The sequence below is a fragment of the Nicotiana sylvestris genome, chromosome 5 (genome assembly GCF_000393655.2).
Source record: "Nicotiana sylvestris chromosome 5, ASM39365v2, whole genome shotgun sequence".
Taxonomy (NCBI): domain Eukaryota; kingdom Viridiplantae; phylum Streptophyta; class Magnoliopsida; order Solanales; family Solanaceae; genus Nicotiana; species Nicotiana sylvestris.
Genome location: NC_091061.1, coordinates 63,192,496 through 63,217,188, shown reverse-complemented (window position 1 = coordinate 63,217,188; position 24,693 = coordinate 63,192,496). Strand labels below are relative to the sequence as shown.

The 24,693-nt window shown below is 38.4% G+C and overlaps 2 protein-coding genes across 2 annotated transcripts; one reads left to right on the top strand and one right to left on the bottom strand.

The window, feature by feature from the left end:
* Positions 1 to 8,281: 8,281 nt before the first annotated feature.
* Positions 8,282 to 9,241, bottom strand: LOC138868742 (intracellular protein transport protein USO1-like). Its single transcript, XM_070146309.1, has 4 exons — positions 9,212 to 9,241; positions 8,986 to 9,127; positions 8,609 to 8,877; positions 8,282 to 8,404 (listed from the first exon to the last, which is right to left on the bottom strand). The coding sequence occupies exons 1-4, from the start codon at positions 9,239 to 9,241 to the stop codon at positions 8,282 to 8,284; spliced, it is 564 nt and encodes a 187-aa protein (XP_070002410.1).
* Positions 9,242 to 17,422: 8,181 nt separating this feature from the next.
* LOC138868741 (uncharacterized) lies at positions 17,423 to 17,908 on the top strand. The gene has a single exon (XM_070146308.1). It carries the CDS (start codon positions 17,423 to 17,425, stop codon positions 17,906 to 17,908), a length of 486 nt encoding a protein of 161 aa, XP_070002409.1.
* Positions 17,909 to 24,693: the final 6,785 nt, after the last annotated feature.

Genomic DNA, 24,693 nt, shown 5'->3' with positions numbered 1-24,693 from the left:
AGCACGAAGCTGAGGATTGAGGAAGATACTGTTCCACGATTTCAAAAAGAAGAAAAGGTAAGTTCGAGACATGCAAAGACCGAAAAAAGATCCGGTAAAAACAGGTATGAGCCTTATATAGGACCTGCAGGAAAGGACTCATGGTCAAAGCAGGATAATCAAAGGTACGATCATAGATCAAGAAACAGAGAATCAGGTTCTTCGTCAAGATTCAGGAACGAGCGAAACAACTATGAGTCACGAGATGATGATAAAAATTTAAAAGCGAGATTCGGTGGTTACAACTTCAACGTCAGCACCTCCGAGCTCGTAGCTGTTTTGAGAAGTGTGGGAGATAAGGTTCGATGGCTAAAGGAAATGAGATCGAATCCAAACAGGTGCAACCCTGACCATTGGTGTGAGTTTCATAATGACCACGGACATAAAACAGTAGATTGCAGATTCTTACAAAGTGAAGTTGATCATTTATTAAAACAAGGATATCTTACTGAGTTGTTCAGTGAGAAAGGCAAGCAAGCTTACATGAAGAACAAGCAGGAGCCTCCAAAACCACCTTCTTCCAAAAGAACTGTCAACGTTATAAGTGGGGGTGAAGACGTCAATGGTATATCATATACTGCAACAACAAAATTTCCAAAGTAACAATTACCCAAGGGAAACGGGTGCGGCATGTTTTAGAGGAAGACAACATTACATTCAATAACGCAGATGCAGATGGCGCAGTAACCCCTCATAACGATGCACTGGTAATATCTTTAATTGCACATGATACTAATGTGAAACGAGTTTTGATTGATCCAAGTAGTTCCGTGAACATTATTTTACTAAGAGTATTATGTGAGATGTAAGCTGAAAATAAAGTGATACCAAAGGCGCATACTATATCTGGATTTGATAATTCTAGTGTCCTCACGAAAGGAGAGGTAACACTCACCACATTCGCTGAAGGAGTCGTTAAAGATATAAAGTTCCATGTGGTAGATATGGAGATGACTTACAACATGATTCTTGGAAGACCATGGATCCACGAAATGGATGTTGTTCCTTCAACCTTGCATCAAGTTATTAAATTTTCATCGCCATGGGGAATCTGTCAAATTCGTGGAGATCAACATACAACCAGGGCTATCAACTTTGTTGCAGATACAAGCACGAGAAATGAAGGTAAATAGCAATCACAGAAGGCAGTTGTGGTCACCACAACACAAACCTCAACTGAACAAGGGCAAACAGATGTAGATTCAAGGCCTGATACCATTCAAGAACCAGAAGAGAATGAAAATATCAAAACAACAATAGAGGAATTAGAGTCTGTCGTGTTATTTGCTCAATGGCCTGATAAAAAAGTCTATGTTGGAGCCAATCTTATCCAAGGTATGAGAGGTAAGTTAATTGAATTTTTGAAAACTAACGTGGACTGCTTTGCTTGGTCCCATTCTGACATGACAGGAATACCACTGGAGGTGATGACTCATAAACTAAATGAAGATCCATCATACCCTCCTGTTAAGCAAAAGAAAAGAAAGCAAGGAACTTTCAAGAATCAGGTGATTCAAGAAAAAGTCCAAAAATTGCTAAAAATTGGTTCCATTCGTGAGGTAAAATATCCTAACTGGTTAGCTAACACTGTTGTAGTTCTAAAGAAGAACGGTAAGTGGCGGGTTTGTGTAGATTACACAGATCTTAATAAAGCTTGCCCTAAAGATTCTTTTCCACTACCACACATAGATCAATTGATTGATACAACCGCAGGTCACGAACTATTAAGTTTTTTAGATGCATATTCAGGTTATAATCAGATTAAAATGGATTCGGGAGATGAAGAAAAAACTTTATTCATAACAGACAGGGGGACTTACTATTATAAAGTAATGCCCTTTGGTCTAAAGAATGCAGGTGCATGTATCAGAGGTTAGTTAACAAAATGTTTCCAGAGCATTTAGGAAAGACCATGGAGGTATATATAGATGATATGCTTGTTAAAACTCAGTATTTAAAAGATCACATATCACACTTATCTGACACATTTTCAATTTTGCGCAAATTTAATATGAAGTTAAATCCCGAAAAATGTGCATTTGGCTTTGCATCAGACAAGTTTTTGGGTTTTCTTGTTTCTAACCGTGGTATTGAAGTGAATCCTGCACAGATTAAGGCCATTGAGGAAATCCATGATATACTTTCAAACAAGAAAGAAGTCCAAAGATTAACAGGGAGAATTGCAGCCTTGGGAAGATTCATTTCTAAATCATCAGAGAAGTGTTTTAAATTCTTCTCAGCCCTTAAGAAGCAGGATCATTTTGAATGGAACGAGGAATGTCAACAGGCACTCAGGAATTTGAAACGTACTTATCAAATCCACCTTTGCTGGCAAAACCAAAGTGTGACGACCTGACCCATCGTCACGTGAGTTACTGCCCCGTTTCCCCCATTTTATGCTTCTTCGTGTTTCGTTATCGGTATTCGGTGTGTAGAGTTAAATCGGATTGGTTTTGATAGGAAAGGAGACACTTAGTCTCTTTAAGGAAGGCTTGTTTTGGAAAAGTCAACCGGATATTGACTATTGAGTTAGAGGGCTCGGATGTGATTTCCGGTGATTTGGTTAGCTTCGGGGGTTGATATGTGGCTTAGGAATGTGATCGGAATTGATTTTGGATGTCCGGAGTGGAATTAGGCTTGAATTGGCGAAGTTAGTATTTTGGCGAATTCCAGTTGGTAGGTGAGATTTTGATACGGAGGTCGGAATGGAATTCTGAGAGTTGCAATAGCTTCGTTAGGCGATTTTGGATGTGTGTGCAAAATTTCAGATCATTCGGAGGTGTTTTGGTCGGGTTTTTGATCAAATGCGTATTTCGGAAGTTTTTAAGAAATTTAGGCTTGAATCCGATGTAATTTGATGGTTTTGGTGTTGTTTGTGGTGTTTTGATGATTGGAACAAGTTTGAATGATGTTTTAGGATGGGTTAGCACTTTTGGTTGAGGTCCCGGGGGCCTCGGGGTGATTTCGGATGGTTAACGGGAATTCATGAAGTTGGAAAATGCTGCAGAAATGCAGCAGTCAGTGCAGAGCAATTTTGCTCTATGCGATCGCATAGCACAAAGGGTTGCGATCGCATTGAAGGATTTTAGGGGCTGTTTGGTTTTTCAATGCAATCGCATGAAGTGGTTGCGATCAAACAGTGTTGTTTAGTAAGGCACTGCGATCACATAGGGCATGTTGCGATCGCATAGGGTAATTTGAGACCATGGAATTTTTGGTCTATGCGATCGCAGGGGCTTGAATGCGATCGCATATAGTTAGCTACAGTGATCCAGGGAGAATGTTAAAAACATTTCATCCGCGAACCCAAACCCATTTCCTCCATTTTTGAGCAACCTTGAGAGCTTTTGGACGGGAATTGAAGGGGTTTTGATGGGAAGTGATTGGAGGTAAATCCTACGAACTAAATACATGATTATATTGTGAAATCATCCTTGAAATTCATGAAAATATAGCCAAATTGTAAGAAATTAGGGCTTGAAATTGAAATTCTAAATTTGGGATTTGAGGGGCCATTTGTGGTCCGATTTGAGAGAATTTTGTAAGTATAGACTCGTGGCGAGAAAAGGAACACGATGACGTAAAAATTTCTAAGTTTTGAGATGTGGGCCCAGGGCTCGAGTTTTGTCAAATTCGTTAATTTCGATATTTTTTGAGTGTTTTCGATTGGGTATTGTCTCTTTAGCATAATGCGACATATTCGTTGTGATTTTGAGCAGATTCGTCGCACGAGGAGGCTAATTTGAGAGGCAAGGGAGTAGCGAGCTAGGATTTCGGCCTGCTTGAGGTGAGTAATGAATGTAAATGATATCCTGAGGGTTTGAAACCCCGGATTTGCACATCGCAGTGCTATATTGAGGTGAGACACGCGCTTGATGATGAGCGCGGGTCGTTTACTATTGGGGATTGTGACTTGGTCCGTCCCGAGTGATGCTTCTACTGCGTATTCGATTAAAGCTTATTTTTTATCATCATTATTTGGACTGATTGTCATATTTGGGCTTCTTGCCAATTCTTTGAACCCTCCGGGGAGTTTATTTACTATTTCCTCACTGTTTGACTTACTACTTGAACTCAGTCGTACCGTTTTCTACTGTCTTACAACTCAGCCACTTTTACTCGATTTTTGAAACTAAAAGATATATTAAATGATGTTTTGGGCTGAGAACTACTATTTTACTATTGCCCGAGGAGCTTATATGATTTCTGGACTGAGTACGGCCAAGGGCCAGATGTGAGGATACTATGGGATCGGGCTGCGCGCCGCAGCAGTGTTATACTGATATTGATATGAGGTTGAGGGCCTAGATTTGATGCCACGAGATGGCTTGATATTGCGCTTGGGCCGCAAGGGGTCCTTCCCGGAGTATGCACACCCCAGTGAGCGCCGTCGACGATAAATAAGTGGAGCAAGCTGCACGCCACAGCGGGTACTATAGGGTACCGTTCTATGTGTTGATTTCTCTTTATATGTCTATCACTTAACTACTTATTTGTTGTAGTATTTCTACATTTCGCTTCCATTGGTTTATTACTCTCATATTACTTGTTTTTAAACTGTCGCAGTGTAGATTACTCTATGTTTTCCGTGATTTCTTATTCTCAGTCATTATTTATGCTTATTACTCACTGGGTCGGAGTACTCACATTACTCCCTGCACCTTGCGTGCAGATCCAGGTGCATCTGAGGCTGAGTGAGCATTATTTCAGTTGAGCAGCGCATATCCGGGAGCATCGAGGTAGCAGCATGGCGTCCGCAGCCCTGATCTCTCCCTTCTATCCTTGTTATTAATTAGTATTTCCTAGATGAACATGTATTAGGTTGTTAAACTTGTACTAGAGGATCGAGACTTGTGACACCATATCTGTATGGGCTATGTAGGGGTATTATCATCTGACTTTCCGCATATTTAACTCGTTGCCTTAAACTCTTATTGGAGTAATTTAGCAATTTAACTGTGTTAACTGATAATGATTTTCATAGGAAAACAGAAAGGGTTGTTAGTTGGTCAGGCTTGCCTAGCAGTGTGTTGGGTGCCATCACGACCGGGGTTGGGGTCGTGACACAAAGGCTGGGGAAAGACTACTCATTTACCTTGCTGTTTCGGAAGTTACGGTAAGCGTTGTTTTGGTCCAAGAAGAACAAGGTAAACAATCCCCTATCTACTATGTTAGTAAATCTTTGTTAGATGCGGAGACACAGTATCCTCAGTTAGAAAAACTTGTACTTGCAGTAATCATGGCATCTAGAAAGTTAAGACCTTACTTTCAGTGTCATCCTATCGCTGTAGTAATTGCCTACCCTTTACGTAATATATTACATAAACATGAGTTATCAGGTAGGTTAGCTAAGTAGGCAATATAGTTAAGTGAATACGAAATCACATACCAACCTAGAACTACTATAAAATCACATGTGTTAGCTGATTTTGTGGCTGATTTTCGCCAAGCGATGCAATTAGAAGTAGAAAAAGAATTACAGGTATTCAATGGAGCTAACCCGGGAACTTGGACTTTATTCACTGATGGCTCATCTAATGTAAAAGGTGCAGGTTTAGGGATTGTCTTGGTACCACCTACGGGTGAGACCATTCGACAAGCTATTAAATGTCACTCCATAACTAACAATGAAGCGGAGTATGAGGTTATGATTGCAGGTCTAGAATTGGCACGAGAGCTTGGCATAAATTAGATTATAATTAAAAGTGATTCACAACTCGTGGTTAATCAAATGCTGGGGACTTATACAGCTAGGGAAGCAAGGATGCAACAATACTTAGACAAGGTACGGGAATTGATAAAGCAATTTCAAACCTGGAAAGTTATACAAATACCAAGGGATGAAAATGTTGAAGCGGATGCCCTAGCTAATCTCGCATCTGCAGCTGATGTGGCAAGCGATGCAAACACCTCAGTTATACATTTATTTCATTCAGTTCTCGATCCTGATAAGAATGAGGTAAATTTTAATAATTTAACTTGGGATTGGAGGAACGAGATTGTTGCTTTTTTTGCAGTATGGTACCGCCCCTGATGATAAGAAGAAAGCTCATGTGCTTCGGAAGAAGGCTGCTCGGTACTGCTTAAAGCAAGGCAATTTATATCGTAAAATGTTCAGTGGTCCCTTAGCAAGATGCCTCGGACCTTCGCAAACGGAGTATGTAATGAAAGAAATACACGAGGGACATTGCGGGAATCACGCAGGAGGAAGGTCATTGGTAAGAACATTAATTAGGGCAGGTTATTACTGGCCTAAAATGGAAGAAGAAGCAGAAAGTTTCGTGGCCAAATGTGATAAATGTCAAAGGTACGGTAACAATATGCATAGACCTGCGGAGTTATTATACCCGGTCATTGCGCCATGACCATTTATGAAATGGGGAATGGATATCGTGGGTCCATTACCACAAGCAAAAGGACACGTAAAGTTTCTGCCCGTACTCACTGATTATTTTACTAAATGGGTGGAGGCAGGAGCATTTAAACATGTGCGAGAAAAGGAAGTCAAAAATTTTATTTGGCGGAATATCATATGCCGATTCGATGTACTAAAGGAGATCATGTGTGATAATGGCCATCAATTTATTGGCGCTCAAATCACAGAACTCTTTCAAAGTTGGCAAATTAAAAGGATTACGTCAACACCTTATCATCCGGTGGGTAATGGGCAAGCAGAATCAACGAACACGGTTATTATCAATAATTTAAGAAATGATTAGAGGAATCAAAAGATAACTGGCCTAAAGTGTTACTTGGAGTTTTATGGGAATATCGTAAACTGCAAAAATAAGTACAGGAGAAACACCGTTTTTATTGGTTTATGGAGCTGAGGCTTTAATTCCAGTTGAGATAGGGGAACCAAGTACACGGTTCACACAGGTGACACAAGAATTTAATGACGAGGAGATGCAGGTCAATCTAGATTTACTCGAGGGGAGGAGAAAAGCTGCATTAATAAGAATGGCAGCACAAAAGCAAGTCATAGAACGATATTACAACCGAAAAACACGCCTCCAATTCTTCAAAGTGGGGGACTTCGTGCTTAAAAAGGTTTTTCAATCTACAAAGGCAGCTAATGCAGGTAAATTAAGTCCAACATGGGAAGGACCCTATAGAGTTCGTGATATTGCAGGAAAGGGAGCATATGAGCTGGAGACAATAGATGGCAAGATACTACCTTCACATTGAAATGTTGTTCATTTGAAGAGATACTGTTTCTAAGGAATACCCACGATCAGGTATCACCATTTTAAATTTAATTTTTGAATTGTTAAAATTTTACTAACGATTTTAGATGATAGGCAAAAAGCTAACCCGTACTAAATGATGAGTCACGACCTGTAAGGCACACGGAATAACCTAAAATTCCTGGCCTAGGGTTACAATTATTCTGATAGAAATTCAAACGGGTTAAGCAATCTTCATCTATAATCGCACCTCCGAGTCTCGTATATTTTTCCTTTTCAGGAAAAGGACCAAATGAGAGAAACTATCAAGTGCTCGAGGCTTCATACTTCAACACTCAAATACTTGGGGGACTACATAATATACATAGACATGTGTATAAAGAAGGCAAAGAAGATTAAGGAAAAATCAAGCCTAAAAAAGTCAAGTGCAGAGTAAAAGAGCCACGAGCTAAGGCCAAAGAAAAACTTCACTATAGTTAGGGTAAAGGCTATGTACTAAAACGGGTTATAAGGAAAAACCCTGTGTCTATTATTCTTCTTTTGAAAAAATCTGTTACAAGAAAAATAGTTACGAGAAAGTTATAGATGTAATTCAAATACATGTAAAGTATTATTCAAAACTTGTCAAAGTTATTTCAAAAAAACATGTGTGTTCCTATTTCTTTTATCGTATGACAACACCATTATGAAGTTGAGACGTCTTCTTCATTAAGTGTCGAAATATAAAAGGGTCCTCTTTTATAAAACTCATGTTTAAATTAATTAGTCATGAGGTTAACAGAAGCATTTTCGAAAAACAAAAATGCAAATTATTCTGTAAGTCCTCAAAAATAAAGGCAAGAATAAAGCAAACAGAAGTTTAAGATAATAATATGAAAAACTTCTTAATATGTAAAAAATCTAAGACTAAGTTCGAACTTAGTCATAAAACTATGAAATTGTTTATACAGATTGCCCCATAAAAGACTTGGAGACTTGCATTTCCAAAATCAACCCTCAAATGAAGCTAAGGGTTTGATTACAATTTTCCAAAATAAAAACAAAAACAAAATCATTCAAATGATTAAAACTGGTGACTGAGAAGTTTGTGGAACTGAAGCAGGAACATCAATATCAACGGGCTCAATTTGGGCAGGTGCATCAACAGATACGGTTTCAACTTGGCTTGCAGCAACAGGCTTGATTGGGCTTGAAAGAGTTGGGATACCCGTATCAACTTCAACATTCACGGGAGCTTCAACCACGGGAGAAGGGAAGTCCTGAGTTTGCTGAGCTTTTTCAATGGTTTCATTGATCTTAGCTAACTCCGACTCCAGGTTGAAGTTTTCTTGGCCAACTTCAATTAGGGTATCACGACGTGAATTCAAAAATGCCCAACTTACCTCAACATCAGATTTTTCTTCAAGGGTCTCATAATCTTTTTCCCAATCAGCAATCTCATTCTTTAGCTCTTCATTTTCAGCCAAGGCGGAGTTGTAAGAAGCTTGAAGAGAAGCATGGGAGCTCTCTAAAGCACGAACGTTATCAGCCAAGATTTGAAGGTCTTCTTGTGCTTGAGTTAAGCTTTGCACGAGATCCCCCGCGTAAACTTCTTTTTGACTCAAAAGATCCTTTAACTCTCTGTTCTCTTCGCTGGCCTTAGATAGTTGCTCTGAGAAGGAAGATTCGAGACGTTCTTTGTATTTTTCTGCTTGGCTTGAGGAAGCTTTTACAACCGCTAACTCTGAAGTTAAAGCCCGCACCTGCTGCTCTAAGGTACTCTTGCTTTCTTGTAAATCTTCCATATCAATTTGTGCACTCTCAAATTGTTCCTTCCAATTGATCGCCTCCAACTGAGAATCACGTGCTACCTTCTCTAAGAGAGGGATTCTGTTCATCATTTCTGTGCCGATAAGAATGGCCTAAAAAAAGGAAGCGAAATAAGAATATAAGAATCCCAAAGATAAAAAAAATTACAAAGTAAAGAAGGGAGAGAATGAAAATACCTTCAAAGTGGCATGCACGATATCATTCATTAGAGTCAGGGAACTATGGCTCTCCAGCTTTGCTTTTTCAATTGGACCAATTAAAGGTTCCAGCCATACATCTGCCTGACCTGACTTCCTCAAAAGGCTGCTATCAGCAGGAACTTTAATAGTTACCCTCCTCATAGCGGCACTTCTACTTGAAGAGCCCACTTCCGTATGGTGAACGATAGGAGAGGGAATTGTCGAAGGAGGAGCGGTAGAGGAAGTAAAAATAGTAGAAGAAGGAACAGAAGCACCTGGGCTGGTAAGGAAGGAATCACGGGCACGGGAGTTGAAAAAGAAGATAAGGGTATTTCATCTAAAACAGGCCCTAAACTTCCACTACCAAAACCACTGAAGAAATGTTGATCAATAAACTCATGAGTATCATGGGGAGTGACGTCATCCTCAGGAATTATTACTGGGGTTTCAACAGGTTCGGTAAGAGAAACAGAAAGACGAGGAGAAACTTCAGCTTCGTCATCAGAGACGATGCGTCTCCTAGCTCGTGGCCTCGTCACCAGGGAGCCCCCATCTTCCTCTTCTTTAGAGTCTTTCTCTTCAACAGTTTTACTTTTTGCAGAAGAAGAACCCAAGACTATTTCTCGGGCTCTTTCTAAAGAGATACGGGTCCCCGAAAGAGTACGGGTTCCCGAAGAGACACGAGAGGCTGCAACTGCTTCAACAGTAACTCCTCGAATAGGAAATCCTAATAAAAAAAAGGATGGGGGTTAGAGCAATAAAAAATATATATATATATATATATATATATATATATATATATATATATGCGTGAAAGATGAAATAAAAATTCTTATCATGAGTCTTTACTTTCCAACCGTAATAGTTAAAAAGTGTTTTCCAAGACCTACCATCTATTGGTGCGGTCTTCAGCAATTTATCTACCCAACCACGAAAATTGGGAATATCCTCCACCACTCCCATGGTTGCTAAAAAAAAGGGGGCAAAATTAGTGAAGTTGATAAACTTGAAGAAAAAAGGCACGAGAAGGATAAAAGACTTACGTGCAAAATTTCACTTCTCAGGGAAGGGAACGTTATCCTCACCCACTAAGACAATAGTGGGGGCAGCAACAAACCGGGCATACCAGCCACGATCCTTGTCATCTTCAGGGCTCACCAAAACCCTCTTACTCCTGGCTACTAGGGTAAAAACGCCATTACGGAAGAGTCTAGAGGAGTAAAGATGAATCAGGTGAGGGAAAGTAAAAGAAACGTCAGCCATATTGGTTAAATGCCTCAAACAGGCAACAACCCTCCATATGATTGGGCCAATTTAACCCAAACAGACATTAAAGAAATGGCAAAATTCAAGAATGACTGGCTCAATAGCTGGTTTGAACCCTAAAGTGAAAGGGTATGTATAAACAAAAGAGAACCCAGTCAAGTAAGAAATAATTCTCTGATTTGGATTAGGGATAATAATGGGAAAATCATTGCTCCAATGGCAGTCTTTGCGAACTACAGGAGTCAAAACTTCTGTAATTTTAGTGGGGTAAGCGTCAGCACGATCTAAAGCGGAAACCTGATTTCTAAAAGATTCCCTATCATGGTAAAAAGATAGTTCTGTAGGGACTATCTCCTCTACTAAAGGCTCACGTAATGGTTCAGAAGGTTCTTTATCCCTAGAAAAAGATTTGTGAGAAAGGGAACCTCTGGTTCTAGAAGAAGGGCCAGAACTAGGAGAAGGTATAGATGAACCACCACCACGAGTAGACCCTAAGCTGTGAAGCCTACCTCCCCTTCTATGTCTAATGGGGGCATTAGGGAAGATATCAACAATGGGAACTCTCCTAGGGTTAGGATTTGGTGAAGACATGGCGAAGAAGAATAATGTGAGGAAGAAGTGAACTAAGATTTGAGGAATTAAGTGTTCAATAAGCTCTATGTGGTAAAAGACAAGAAAAGAAGTTATATTTATATTAATAAGCCACCGCCAAAGGTAAAAGTGCAGTGATGGAAGGACCATAATAATGATAACTGGCACTTCGTGAATAGTGGAGCCGTAAAAAGCCTTGAAAAGGGCTGCAAAACTGCAGAACCAATGGAAAAATGACACGTGTATGGATAAATGGGAGCGACAATTGAAGCGTCAATTTTGTCATAACATTAATGGTGACAAAAATTCTCTTTTAATGAAATCCACTTCCCAAATATTCAACTGATGAATAAATGAAAAGTGGGGGGACTATCTGTATTGGGAAAAATTGTGTTGAAATATAAAGGTGACGTGTCGAAACACGTAGACTGGTCAAATGATCAAAGAATTACAACTAGCCAAGAGGCACGAGTTGCAACAGATACGAGCAAATGGCAGAGGAAGAGGCACGGACAATTATACAAATAACCCAGCGCCCGTACCTATCTAAGTCATTTATGTTCGAGAATCAAAAGGAATGAATCTGACAATAGAAAAGAGTGCAGATACGGCATTTAATAGGCATTAAATGTGGAATACGTTAGAGAATTTGTATTGAATGTAATGATTATGTAACGTAGCATTCAATGTCTTTAATTACTCATAATAGGCTCATTATGATTTGGGCAAAACGTATATCTCCAAGATATCTATAAAAGGGAGATATCTGATCAATTGTAAGGACACGAAATACTATTGATATAAACTTTGGTTTACTTATTTTTTTTTTACTCTCTTGCTACCTAATTACTTCCTTTTATACACTCTTTTGATTATCAGTAACTCGTGTTCTTCTAAATTCTAACTTTGACCAAAATTTAATTTTTTGGTTAAACAGAGGGTCTATTCATTCTTTAAAATTAAAGCTATCACGAGATCCTTGGGGCGGCACATACCTACAAAAAGAATGCATTCAATCATTCTGTAATCATTGCTTATCCTTTTATGAATACTTTATGTGCTACTTTTCATCCCATTCTATACAATATTATTAGGCCAAAAAAATGTTAATCTGAATTATGCGTCATTTACGTGAAAATGAAATATAGAAGAGAATGTTAAAGCAGTGCTTATCTTCTTATACATAATTAGTAAATTGAGAAGGTCCAACTGGATAACAGTGGATATACGATTTGAATTGCAGTCTTTGATCACAGAATTATTTTCTTGGTAATTGAATAATTAGGTTGTAGACAAACAGCACATGAAACTCAAGCTATAACAATTTCGATGAACTGTCATTCACTTCTACCAATTATCTGATTCAAAGAATGAAACAAAATTGGATCAATCAAATTAATTAGAAAGGGACAATAGAGAGTCAATGATAGAGAAGAAGAAAAAAGAAAACAGGCAAATTGTACTCAAATTTTGAGTCAATGTCCAAAAGCAAGAGTATGCATGCATGTTTCAATGAGAACATGACTGAAAAGCTTAATGAATAGTTGAATGAATTTGTATTTTGTAAACAAAAATTTGAAAATATAAAAATAGTAAAGGTGCATATGGGTGCAACAACGTCACACTCTCATACTTTATTTACCAGATGAAAGATGAAAATCAAAGTCATATCTATATAAGTATTATAGTGTATTTTATTTTAGTGGTCTTAAGGAACCTAGCTGTTCCACAAGGATCAATTTATATTCCTAAAAGATGCTTCTAATTAACAATGTTAAATTCTCAGCACACGTTAAGCTTATTTAATTACAACGTAACAGCCTGTCATTACAGATTCATTGACCGGTTTACATATTAAATATAACTAATATGCTAAGGTATGTTCTGTCGTATCTATTTTTACAGAAAATCGTGATATTCTAATATACTGTTCACAACACAACAATAAATAAATGACAATTAGTATTGAGCAAACTCGAAACTAGTGAGAGTTGAGAACCCATGATTTATTGGTCAAACGACTTCAAAATTTTGTCATTTGAATCGGATTTCATGCGGGAATGACAAATATAATTATTGGAAACTATACCAAGAAATATTGTTGACTGAATATGGGTAGAAACCGAAGACTGCGGGCGAGAGGGCAAAGCACTCAAATGGTAAATCCGAGTCAAAATCAAGGAGGAAAAGGTGTTCCTAGGACAGAAGATTCAAAGAAAGTGAGAAATCTGAACGCAATTCATGGAATTGTACCTTTGGATATGGATCGAGTATCGGCAACTTCAACGCCAACTGTAACACCAGCGAAGATACGGAATGAAACTACAAAGGGGAGGAGTGATGTAAGTAGAAGATCGTGGGGTGATAAGGTGGAGGAGGAAGCAATTGCACTTGCTGAACAAAGTAAGACACAAACCCTAGAAACTAGACCTTCATGGAGTAAGATTGTAGGAATTGTTCCAATGGAAGAAGGTGAGGATTTGAAACGCGAAACACCTGCTAGTAGCAATGTGAAAATAACTCTAGAAGACATCCATGAGGAGGTGGAATACTGGAAAACAGGGGTAGTATGTTATGTGTTGGGCTCAAATCCATCTCAACTAGTCATTGAAGGATACTTCAACAGAATTTGGGAAGGGTTCGGAATTGATAAAATTGCACAAGTCCATAGAGGAGTGTTCCGGGTCAGATTTCACACACTTGAAAGTCGCACAAAAGTAGTAGAAGATGGAGTTCAAATGTTCGGCAGAAAGCCTATTACAGTCAAGCCTTGACAACCAGAAATTGAAATGAAGAAAGAAATAATGGACAACATACCAGTATGGATCAGGCTTCCGGGATGTGAAGTATTAGGGAAAACAAGCATTAGCAAAAATAGCAGGGCTGGTTGGCAATCCTCTGAAAGCAGACAAAGCCACTACAATGAGGAGAGAATGACATTTGCTAGAATATTGGTAGAAGTACCCATAAATGAAGTATTTCTAGACACAATTATGTTTGAGAATGAGCATGGACACATTGTGGAACAAGATGTGGAATTCGAATTGAAACCAATACTATGTACCAAGTGCAAAAATTTTGGGCATGAATTAAAGGAATGCAGAAAATACATAAGAGAAGAGACAAACAACAAGACAGTTGCAAGGGAAGAAGAAGCAAAAAATGTGACAGAGAAGACAAGCAATGGAGAACACAAAGAAAATAGCACAACAATGAACAAGGAGACAACTGTTGCAAAGGAATATCAGCAAAGGGAAGAAAAGCAGTTGATGGTGAAACCAAGAAAATAAAATTTCTACTACAAGAGGGGTAACACAAGAAGAGGAATAGTAATCAGAGAACCACAAATCAATATAGGGAATTCATTTGTAGCCTTAGATGAGCAGTAAAGCAAGACTGATGGCAAAGCTATGCCTCCTTGCCCTGGAGGAGGTGAAGCTGAGGGAGGTCCAGAACATGGAAAGGGTGGGGGAAACCCCAGCCCTAATGGATAGGATTGGTTTTGGAATTCCAGAGGTCTGAATAAGACAGTTAAACAGAGAGAAGTGAATATGTTTATCCATAATCTAAGAGTTGGCTTGTTTTGATTTCTGGAAACAAAGATTAAGAGAGCTAAGGCATAGAAAGCTTCTCTCAATCTTTGTCAAGGCTGGTCATTTATAATAAACTTAGAAAAGCACCTAGGAGGAAGGATATGACTGTTGTGAAAACCTCAACTATATGAGGTAAACATAAAGGAAGTGACTGAACAACTAATTCATAGTGAAGTCAAACATCGAGGGACTGGACTCAGTTTTAATGTCACATTAGTGTATGGCTTCAATAAGCAAACAGCAAGAAGGAAACTCTGGGAAAAAATCAACCAGATATGTGCTCAAGTGGATAGCCCTTGGGCAATGATGGGTGATTTTAATTGTGTCCTTAACAGGGAGCAAAGAATAGGAAGTAAAGTAACAATGGCTGAAATAAGAGAGTTTAGACAAGGTGTTAAAGTGTGTGGTTTGAAGGAGCTTAGATCTCCAGGAGCTTTCTTCACATGGAATAACAAACAAGGGGAAGATAGCAGAGTTTATAGTAAAATAGATCGTGTACTGGTAAGCACTGAATGGATGACAAACTTTCTTGCATCAGAAGTGCACTTCATGAGTGAAGTCATCTACGATCATTGTCCAGCAATAATTAATTGGGAAAGGGGGAATACAGGGCATAAAAGACAGTTTAGATATTTTAATATGTGGAGCCTAATACCAGAATTTAAACCAAGAGTGCAAGAAGTATGGAAAAAGGAGCTTAAAGGCACAAAGATGTACAAACTGGTGGGGAAGCTGAACAGAACAAAAAGTGTATTGCAAAGACTAAACAGGGAAAGATTTTCATATGTTGAAAGGAAGGTAGAAACAACAATGGCATGCTTGATAGAATGTCAAGAGAAGATCCAAAAAGGCCCTAGAAATGCTGAACTAATTGCAGAGGAAATAAGTTTGATACAAGAAAGCATCAAATGAAAGATAGCTAAAGAACAATTTTTGTGACAAAAGAGCAAGATACAGTGGCTGAGACAGGGTGATCAAAATACAAAATACTTTCATAGTGTGATCAAAGCCAGAAGAAATGCTAATAGGATCTTTTCCATTAAGGATGCAACAGGGAAGGTGCATACAGATATAGAAGGGATTGCAAATTCCTTCATCAACTTCTATAAGAATCTGTTAGGTGAATGTAAAGAAGGAAGACAACATGTGTGCAGCAATCTAGTTCGAAGAGGGCCTATAGTACAATAGGAACAGAGAGAAAAGCTAGAAGCTCAGTTCACTGAAAAAGAAGTAAAGGCAGGCTTATGGTCAATAGCAGGAGATAAGTCCCCAGGCCCTGATGGATATGGAAGCCAATTCTTCAAGGACTGTTGGCTAGTTGTGAAACAAGATTTAATAAGAAGCGTAATGGAGTTCTTTAAAATGACAAAAATGCCCAAGATCATTAACAACACAACTATTACTCTTGTCCCAAAGAACAATCATGCAGATGAGGTATGAGACTATAGACCTATTGCATGCTGCAATACGGTCTTTAAAATAATTTTAAAGATGCTATGCAATAGACTGAAAGAAGTATTACCTACAATAATAGCTGAGAACCAGAGTGCTTTTGTGAAAGGCAGAAGCATTGTACAAAACATCCTTATTTGTCAAGATCTGGTGAAATTGTACAACAGAAAGAAGTCCACATGAAGTTGCCTGATTAAAATATATCTAAAGAAAGCGTATGACTCAGTGGAATGGGGATTTGTGGAAGAAATGTTACATGCCTTAAACTTTCCTCCCAGATTCATCAAATGGACTATGGTATATATATCTACAACTCAATATTAAATTGCATTGAATGGGGGACTCTATGGAAGTATCAAGGGGAGAAGGGGATTGCGTCAGGGAGATCCTATATCACCTCTCCTATTCGTGATATGTATGGAATATTTTACTAGAATCATGCAGTGGGTAGCCACTGTTGATGGATTTGCTTTCCATATGAAATGCAAGAGTTTGAAGCTAAATCACTTATGTTTTGTTGATGATGTATTAATGTTTTGCAAATGAGACTATCATAATGTATTGCTTATGCTGAGAGGTCTACAAACATTCTCTGATGCATCTAGACTTAGTACGAATGCTGGAAAATTAAATATCTAGAGTGAAATATGGAGAGTCAATGCTTAGCTGATATCTATGAGGTAACAGGGTATAAACAGGGAACCTTGCCATTTAAATACTTAGGGGTCCCCATAACATCAAGGAAACTGGCAGCAAGGGACTGTGAATTACTGGTGGATAAACTGAGCACAAGAATACACTCTTGGGGATCGAAAAACTTGTCTTATGCAGGCAGAGTTCAATTGATTAACTCTGTGTTGATAAACATACACGCCTATTGGGCAACAATCTTCATTCTACCAAAGAAGGTCTTAAACGACATCATGGCAATATGTAGGAAGTACTTATGGGATGGGAAAGGCATATCAAATAAGGTGCCTTTGGTAGCCTGGGACTTAGTATGCAGACCAAAAAGAGAAGGGGGCTGGGAATAAGAGAATGCAATACATGGAATGAAGCTGCTGTGGCAAAATATATTTGACACATTGCAAACAAAGAAGACACGTTGTGGGTCAAGTGGGTGAATCATATCTACTTGAAAAGGGAAAATTGGTGGCACTACACTCCTCCACAGGGATGTTGTTGGTACTGAAGGAAAATTTGTTCTATAAGAGACACATACGCAGTAGGATATGAAGAGAATAGGAGGCTAACGAAGGCTGGAAAGTACACAATTAAGAGTGACTACCACTGGAGAAGAGGGGAAATGGAGAAATGGCATTGGAGCAGAGGGGCATGGAGCAAAATGAATAATCCTAAGCATAGTTTCATTTGTTGGCTTGCAATGCGTAGGAAACTATTGACAAAAGATAGAACACTAACAATGGGGATTACACAAGACAATGACTATATGCTATGTGTTGGACAAACAGAATCGATTGACCACCTATTTTTTGAATGCACATTCTCTAAGATGTGCTTAGAAAAGGTGCTTAAATGGCTTGGGATGAATATAGAGGTGAATAGTATATGGAGAAGAATAACTAGAATAGCTAAAGGGAAAGTAGGAAGATCGTTTACAGAGGCAGTGGTAGCAGCAATCATATACCACATTTGGAGAGCCAGAAATAAAGCAGTCTGGTTGCAGAAAGTACCAAGACCTCAAACAATACTAAAGCAAATACAATACACATATCAGCATAGATGTTTGGAAGTTATACAGAAAAAGAAAAGACAGAAAGAGAAGAGCTGAATAGAGAGACTATACAAGTAGTTTGCAGGAAACAGACACAAAATGAACAGAACATATAGATAGGAAATAAAGGAAGATAATAGGGGTATAGAAAGGGTAGAAAAGGATAGGAGAAAGAATGATATAAACAATTGTATGTGTTTTGGTTTTGGATGATTGAATAATAAGCTTTGTTTCCACAAAAAAAAAAAAATTATTGTTCTACATCTCGATCTTATGTACTCATAAAATAGTATGCATTCTTCACTTTCAGATCTCTTAGGGAGAAAATGTGCTTTGTCCCTCTTACCCACTCTCTCATTCGTGCTACATGTAACATGATTTTGTCTGGAATTTTAATTTGCTAAATTTATTTACTAGTAATGATATAAATAATATTGGTCTGATGTGTTAAATACATATTTTTCAATTAAATCAATATTCTTTTATCAATTATTCATACAGTTTGAACGGTTTAAATAGTTCAGATATAAAAGCATGCAATGTATTCACAAACGGTATATATATGGAGGAAACAAGAACAGTTTGTGAGCAATATATATGGTGGATTGAAAATGAGACATAAGAGCAAGTCTACAGACGCACCTAATAAATTGTTCAGCTAATTAATCTACAAGCTGGATTTGAAGCTGCATACCAAAGAGCAGCATTGATAATATTGCTCAACCATAGGTTTTTTAATACATTAATTGAAATAGTAAATTTTATACCATACTGGCGTACACTTATTATTTTGGAACATCTCAAAGTACGTGGTATGATTTTACAAATAACATAATAAAAACAATGAGTATATCTCAATCTCAAAAAAAATTAGAGTCAGCTATTTGAATCCATCATCATGTCTTAATCCATTATTATAAAAAATTATGTGGTTTCGTAGTATTATTCTACACAGTGTTCAAATATTTATTAGTTTAGGTGCTTTTTATTATTTTAGATGATATTTTCTTAATGAAAGTAAGTAACTTTTCAACTATTAATTTAGTATTTTATGAGACAAATTAATTATTTTAAACGTTGGTCTCCAATTAAATATTGCCATACAAAATTGATAAGGTGGAAGAAGGGATTACAGTTTTTTTGTTTTGTTTATGCAAGTCCCTAGCACAATGTGTCCAATTGCTCTCTAATGTGGATTATATCACCATTTAATACATTAGCGACAAACTAGCAATACACACGCTTTTTCGCCAACCACTAAAGCATTTTGGAGAAAGACAAATTCGATATTTTGCCTTAATTCACATTATGTCTCCTAAATTTAACATAATTTCCTAAATTGATCACAATCTTGACCCCCACCCCCCACCCCCACTCCCCCCCCTCCAAAAATAGGTGAATAATAAATGAGAAGTGTGTGTCAAAGAGAACTCCACGTACTAGTAATTTTTTTTCTATTTGTTCAAGTTTTAGTGGACAGAGTTATACGATACAGTGCTATCTGTGCTGGTGGAGATATACTCCATTGAGTTAGTCGAAGTGTACGCAAATTGGTCCGAACACAATGACTATTAAAGAGAAAAAAATAAATTCCACACGTTAGGAGCTTATGCCTTATTTTCATTATATTTTTTCATCATGTTATCCATTAACTCTTTACTACAGATTTATTTTAAATTTCTATAGTGTATCGGATTTACCTAAGATAAGAGCTTGGACCTAAGTATAAAAGAGCTTCAGTTGAGAGATGATAATGTTCAAACCACTTTACAAAATTACCTTATAGGTTTTTCCCCCTTTTGAGTCATACATATTTTCTCGTCAATAATTTGGCTCTAGAAAAGTTCTACAAGAAAACACCTTAATGGATAGGGTGAAATAGTGTAAAAATCATTCTTCTCTTTTATGATTTACAATGACTAACATGATGTTATGTTACAGTTTAGGGATACTACATAATTACTCCCTTAAAGTTATCCCATTTTACGATGAACACTCCTGCTTCGCAAAGGGTCCTATGGCTCTCTTGTACAATTATGAACTAGTATTATTATACCCTTTTTAGGCCAACTCTACTTTCAACGTAGGAAGTAATCGACACGTGTTGCTTCCAAACGCATACGCAAGTATACGTGGTCGATAAGTAATATATGATTGTAAGTCCAGATATCGTACCCATAGGAACTTGTGATTAACTATCAACTAAATTAAACCAAACAATTAATCTATTCAAGTAAATCCTAAAGTATGAATATTTAGCTAAAACTAATCTAAAGTAACAAACAAAGAAATTAAAGGAACAAATTGGCAAATTACAGAGACGAATTCAATGTGAGTGAATATTCTAGAGCTATGGGTTAGCTAACAATCCCGTTGAGTTTTCCACTTAAATCGTCTAATTAATTTATCTGGTTTATTGGTTGATAGGGTTAATACTGCTCTTAGCCTTCTCCCGAAGTACAACTCGCATATTCAAGCTAATCTAACGCCTATAATCCTATGGAATTAGAATTAACAAGAACGTATTTATAATTCCCATATAATAACCAAGCAAGGTGATTAGGTATATTCCTATCCTAACCGCAAATTCGCTCCCCCTCAGAGTTAAGATCTTGCTCTACTCAATCTTATATGCAATCTAGAATTCCCTCTTCCGAGTTCAACTCTAGATTCGTAGATAGTATTCAATTGGTGATCAAGCAATCAAATAATTAAGTTCAAGATTGAATAAATAAACCAATATGATAAAATAATAAGAACAATTCAAGCCTCAAACTACAACGTTCATGTAGCACCCAAAACTCTAGAACTAATAAACTATGAAATTAAAGGAAGAGAAGAGAAGAAAAACTAGTTAGAAGCCTCCTCCAAGCGTGGTGTGTGTTCCTCCACGTGAATTCTCCTTCAAAAATATGTTAAATCTCTCCAAAGTAGCGTCTCTCCCTTCAAAAATATGTTTAGTCTTGTTTTTATACATGTTGGGTAGGTCTAGGGCCGAAATAACCTTGTCCCGGGTAAAATTGGACAAATCTCACGTCACTGGCGCCCTAGCTAGCGTCAGGCGCCCTCCACGGCGCTGTAAAAATTTTGCTACTATTTTTGGCGCCACAGGTAGGGCTGGGCGCCACCTGTGGCACTGAACTTAGCTTCTTGTTTTCCTTTTAGAGCAATGTAATAGGGAGATCGGTTGAGCAGTAGCATCCTACAGCAGCATACAACAGCGCACAACAACAGCAAGCAATACAGTCACATGGTAGTCCCAGCTACCAAAATTTCCCGAACTACATTGACCTGATTCCTGTTCAGCCCAGGATATGTAGGAAACCTCTGAAGCAAAGGTTCGGTCAAATCTTTTTCAAAAAATGCTTCACACGGAGTATTCGGACGGGCAAAAATCGCTCGCTTTATCTTTGCGCGAAAACCCTTCGTGTCTTCGTGCAAAGAGGGGCAGCTGTAAGCACGTGATTTTTGCTTCACGGACAATCGCTCCAAAAGAAATAGTAACAAAGGACCTCGCTGTACAATTTTCAATTTTCCGTAACGTGTGCTGCTAGTCATGTGTGGTTCTGTCCATTTTGTCCATTTTTACATTATTAAACAAAATACAAAATGTGTATGTCCTGGTAATTAGACCATAATTCATTCAGTAAAAGAAAAATTCACAAAAATATTCTAGGGTGCGATTTAACCTATTTAAATATTTTGATAATTATGTTTGTTTGAATTTCATTTTATTTTTAGTTTTAAGATTAGAAAAAAAAAGAAAAAGAAAGGAAAAAAGAAAGGGAGAAAAGAATGAAGGAAGCGGTTTGGGCCAAGGAAATAAACCAAAAATAGGCCCAAACCAACGATCTGACCCGGTCCAAACCAGGCCTGCCCAGGCACCTCCTGAAACGACGTCGTTTCAGGCAAATCAATCTGAGTCGTCCGTCCCAGCCGATCTAACGGTTCAGGACTTCTTTCAGTGACCCATGTTCAAACCCGACCCAAATAACCAGCCTGGCCCAACCCCTCACTTAAACCAAACGACCCCGTTTAACTACCTAACGACCCCGTCTCATTTCTCAGCATCAGATCCAAGCCGTTGAGATCATATGATCTAACGGCTCAGATCCAATCCCATAGACCATATATAAACCTTCTCTTACACCCACGCCCCCTATACCAACACCCCACCCCTTCGTCCCCAAGCTCAAAGCCGGACCTCCCATTAGAAACCCTAGCCGCCCCCGTCTCCCTCGCCATTAAAGCCGGCGGCATGGACGCCGGTGGCCACCTCCTGAACACCCTAAGCCCCCCTCACTCTCCTGAACATGGATCTGTTACTCCCTAGACTCGAATCACTTTCCTTCGACTCGAATCTTCATTTGAAGATTTGAGTCGAACCTGGACCTATGCCAAACCACCCCATCTTCATACCAGACACCCCCTGACCTTCCTCGTGACCAAACCAAGCTTGGTTTGGTCCGAATCTACCCACAACTCCTTAAAAATCGGATCTGGAAATCCAGAACTTGAAACACATACACCTGGGGAACCCGGCCAGTTTTGACAAGGGTTTGAGGTCTAATAGACCTTAGTCAAGGTGTTCTCATGTGAGAACACCCTGATTAAAGTTTGTTCGGCCTCAAAAGTTCGAGGTTGAATCAGATTTGGGTCTGTTTGATTTAAACATTTTCGGTAAGTTTTCCTTTCTTTTGTGATTAGTTTTGATTAAGTGGTCAGCATGTTTCGTTGTGTTTGTTTGTTATTTTTTTTTGTTATTTTTCATTCGGATTTCTTTCATCTCTGTAAAGACCTTTTATTTGGTCAATTATTTTCTGTGTATGATTTGAATGTATTCTGTGATGAACATGTTCGATTAGATTAGTCGTCAAATGAATAAACTTATATAGGTTCCCAGTAATTGAACACAAAATTGTCTGATGCCCTTTAGGTCCCTGAACATATTGTTTATGTGAGCGACTGATTATTACCTGCTATAATTAGTATAGTCGACTCGATAAATGTCGTTGATTAGTTTCTATAACTAATGAATCAAACGAGCTAATAATGTCGCATGACTAATTGAACTTTGCCACTGATTGAAGGCCCCAGCATTGTTTGAAATAGTTTGTTTGCATTGAAAAATGACTGAAAGGTTCAGTCTAGGCAGTCTTGAATTTGAACTTTCATCAGTTCAAAAATGCCCTGATGCTGCAAAGGGTCAAGACAGTGATAACCAGGGTTTGACAGGGGTAGTCTGGGGTTTGAAAAGAACAAAAATGATTAGTTTAAATGAGCTGACAAGTAGGGTACTAATTTAGGATTAAACTAATACCAATGGGGAGCAAGACATAAGAGTATGGGGCTTAAAATGAATAAATAAAACGAGCCCATAACTCTTGATTAAACAAAGACCAGGCGTGGGGAACAAAGGGGCTGGCACCAAAGATGCTTAGGCATGGGCTTAAAGGGTATGGGCATTCTGCCAATTGGCAGGGCAGGCAGCTCAGCTGTACTGGTTCATTTGGCCTATAAATAGGCCATTTGATAACTTAAACAGGGCTGGACATTTCTTAGTCTTCAGAAAAGAAAAACAAGAAACATAAAGTCTCAGAATATTGTAACCAAACACTGTCTGAAAATTACATAAGAGTTTATGTTGGTTTAGCTGTCTTGGCCAATTACTGTTAGTGGCCTGTTTGAGCTGCTTGTGGTTGTTGAATTGCTGGGGTGTTTACATTGAATACTTTGTTGTCTCTGCTGGTTCATACTCTGTTTCTGGGATTGTTGTTTGTTGCTCGACTACTCGGGAGCTTCATCCTTGTTGGTTGATTTTGTTGCTGTGTTGTTGCTGTGTATCTGCTGTTGCTGTGTTTACTGCATACCTGCCCAGCTGATCATTCCTTTCTTCTTTGTCTTCTATACCAGGTACACAACCAATGCACTGTCAAATGTAATTGGGAAATTTGAGCATGAATATAAGTGAAAGTCCTGAAGAATGTCTTTATACATAGATGGTTACATTAAATATTCATGTAATATGTAATAGTTTGCATCCTTGTTTAAATACTGAAGGTAGCCTGTGTGCCCAATAGGTGGCAATATGTGGTGATTGAATGCTAGTTTGTATATGTAGGTTGATAGATAAAAGGGTCTCAAATGCAGTAGGTTGTATCTTAGGTTTTTATGGTTGGCATGTCCTTAAAACATAGAACTATCCATGTTAGTTAATTTCATGTCCTTTTGATAAATTGTCTCCTTATAATTGACAAACCATTGCTTTAAAATAAACGGCGCAAGGCTGCACTTCTCAACCTCACGAAGGTCGAGCCCGAATCAAACGAACCCAGCAGCCTTTCATCAGAAAGGCATTGGCCCAGGTCCAGCCAATACCGTGTGGGCTGGGTTTGGGCCCACGGTGCTCGATTAGCTGCCCATGGGCATGGTCATGTTTTCTTATTCTGCAAAGGCACTCGGGATTCCGTTATAATAACCTGCAAGCATGTAATTGAATAAGGTCACTTTTAACCTCGACTAGTAGAGACAAACGCGACAAGAAACGTAGTTGCTATAGGATATCCTGTTAAAACAAAGACGAGATGAGCTTCGACGAACAGAAACGCACAAGATGTGGGGCCCTCGTTAAACGTATATTATCAAAGCATTTAGTTTTCAGGACGGGTTGTTTAGCAAATTTCACAACCCTCCTAGAAATAACAATACGTTAGACTCTTTAGGACGCGCCTTAATAAATCTTACCTTCTTAAACCCGGGTGCACATTTATGTGACCCAAATCCAATTCTCAACGGAGTCGAAATGTGTTCCTAATCACGGGTACATTGATTGTGGTGTGGTT

Bases quoted from the DNA above. Each gene is read 5' to 3' on its own strand.
- LOC138868742 (XM_070146309.1), bottom strand. From the start codon at position 9,241: ATGAATGATATCGTGCATGCCACTTTGAAG. The intron at 9,128-9,211 runs GTATTTTCATTC...TCCTTTTTTTAG, and splicing joins TCGTGCATGCCACTTTGAAG to GCCATTCTTATCGGCACAGA. The intron at 8,405-8,608 runs GTAAGTTGGGCA...AGCCCAATCAAG, and splicing joins AAGAAAAATCTGATGTTGAG to CCTGTTGCTGCAAGCCAAGT.
- LOC138868741 (XM_070146308.1), top strand. From the start codon at position 17,423: ATGGAGAAATGGCATTGGAGCAGAGGGGCATGGAGCAAAATGAATAAT.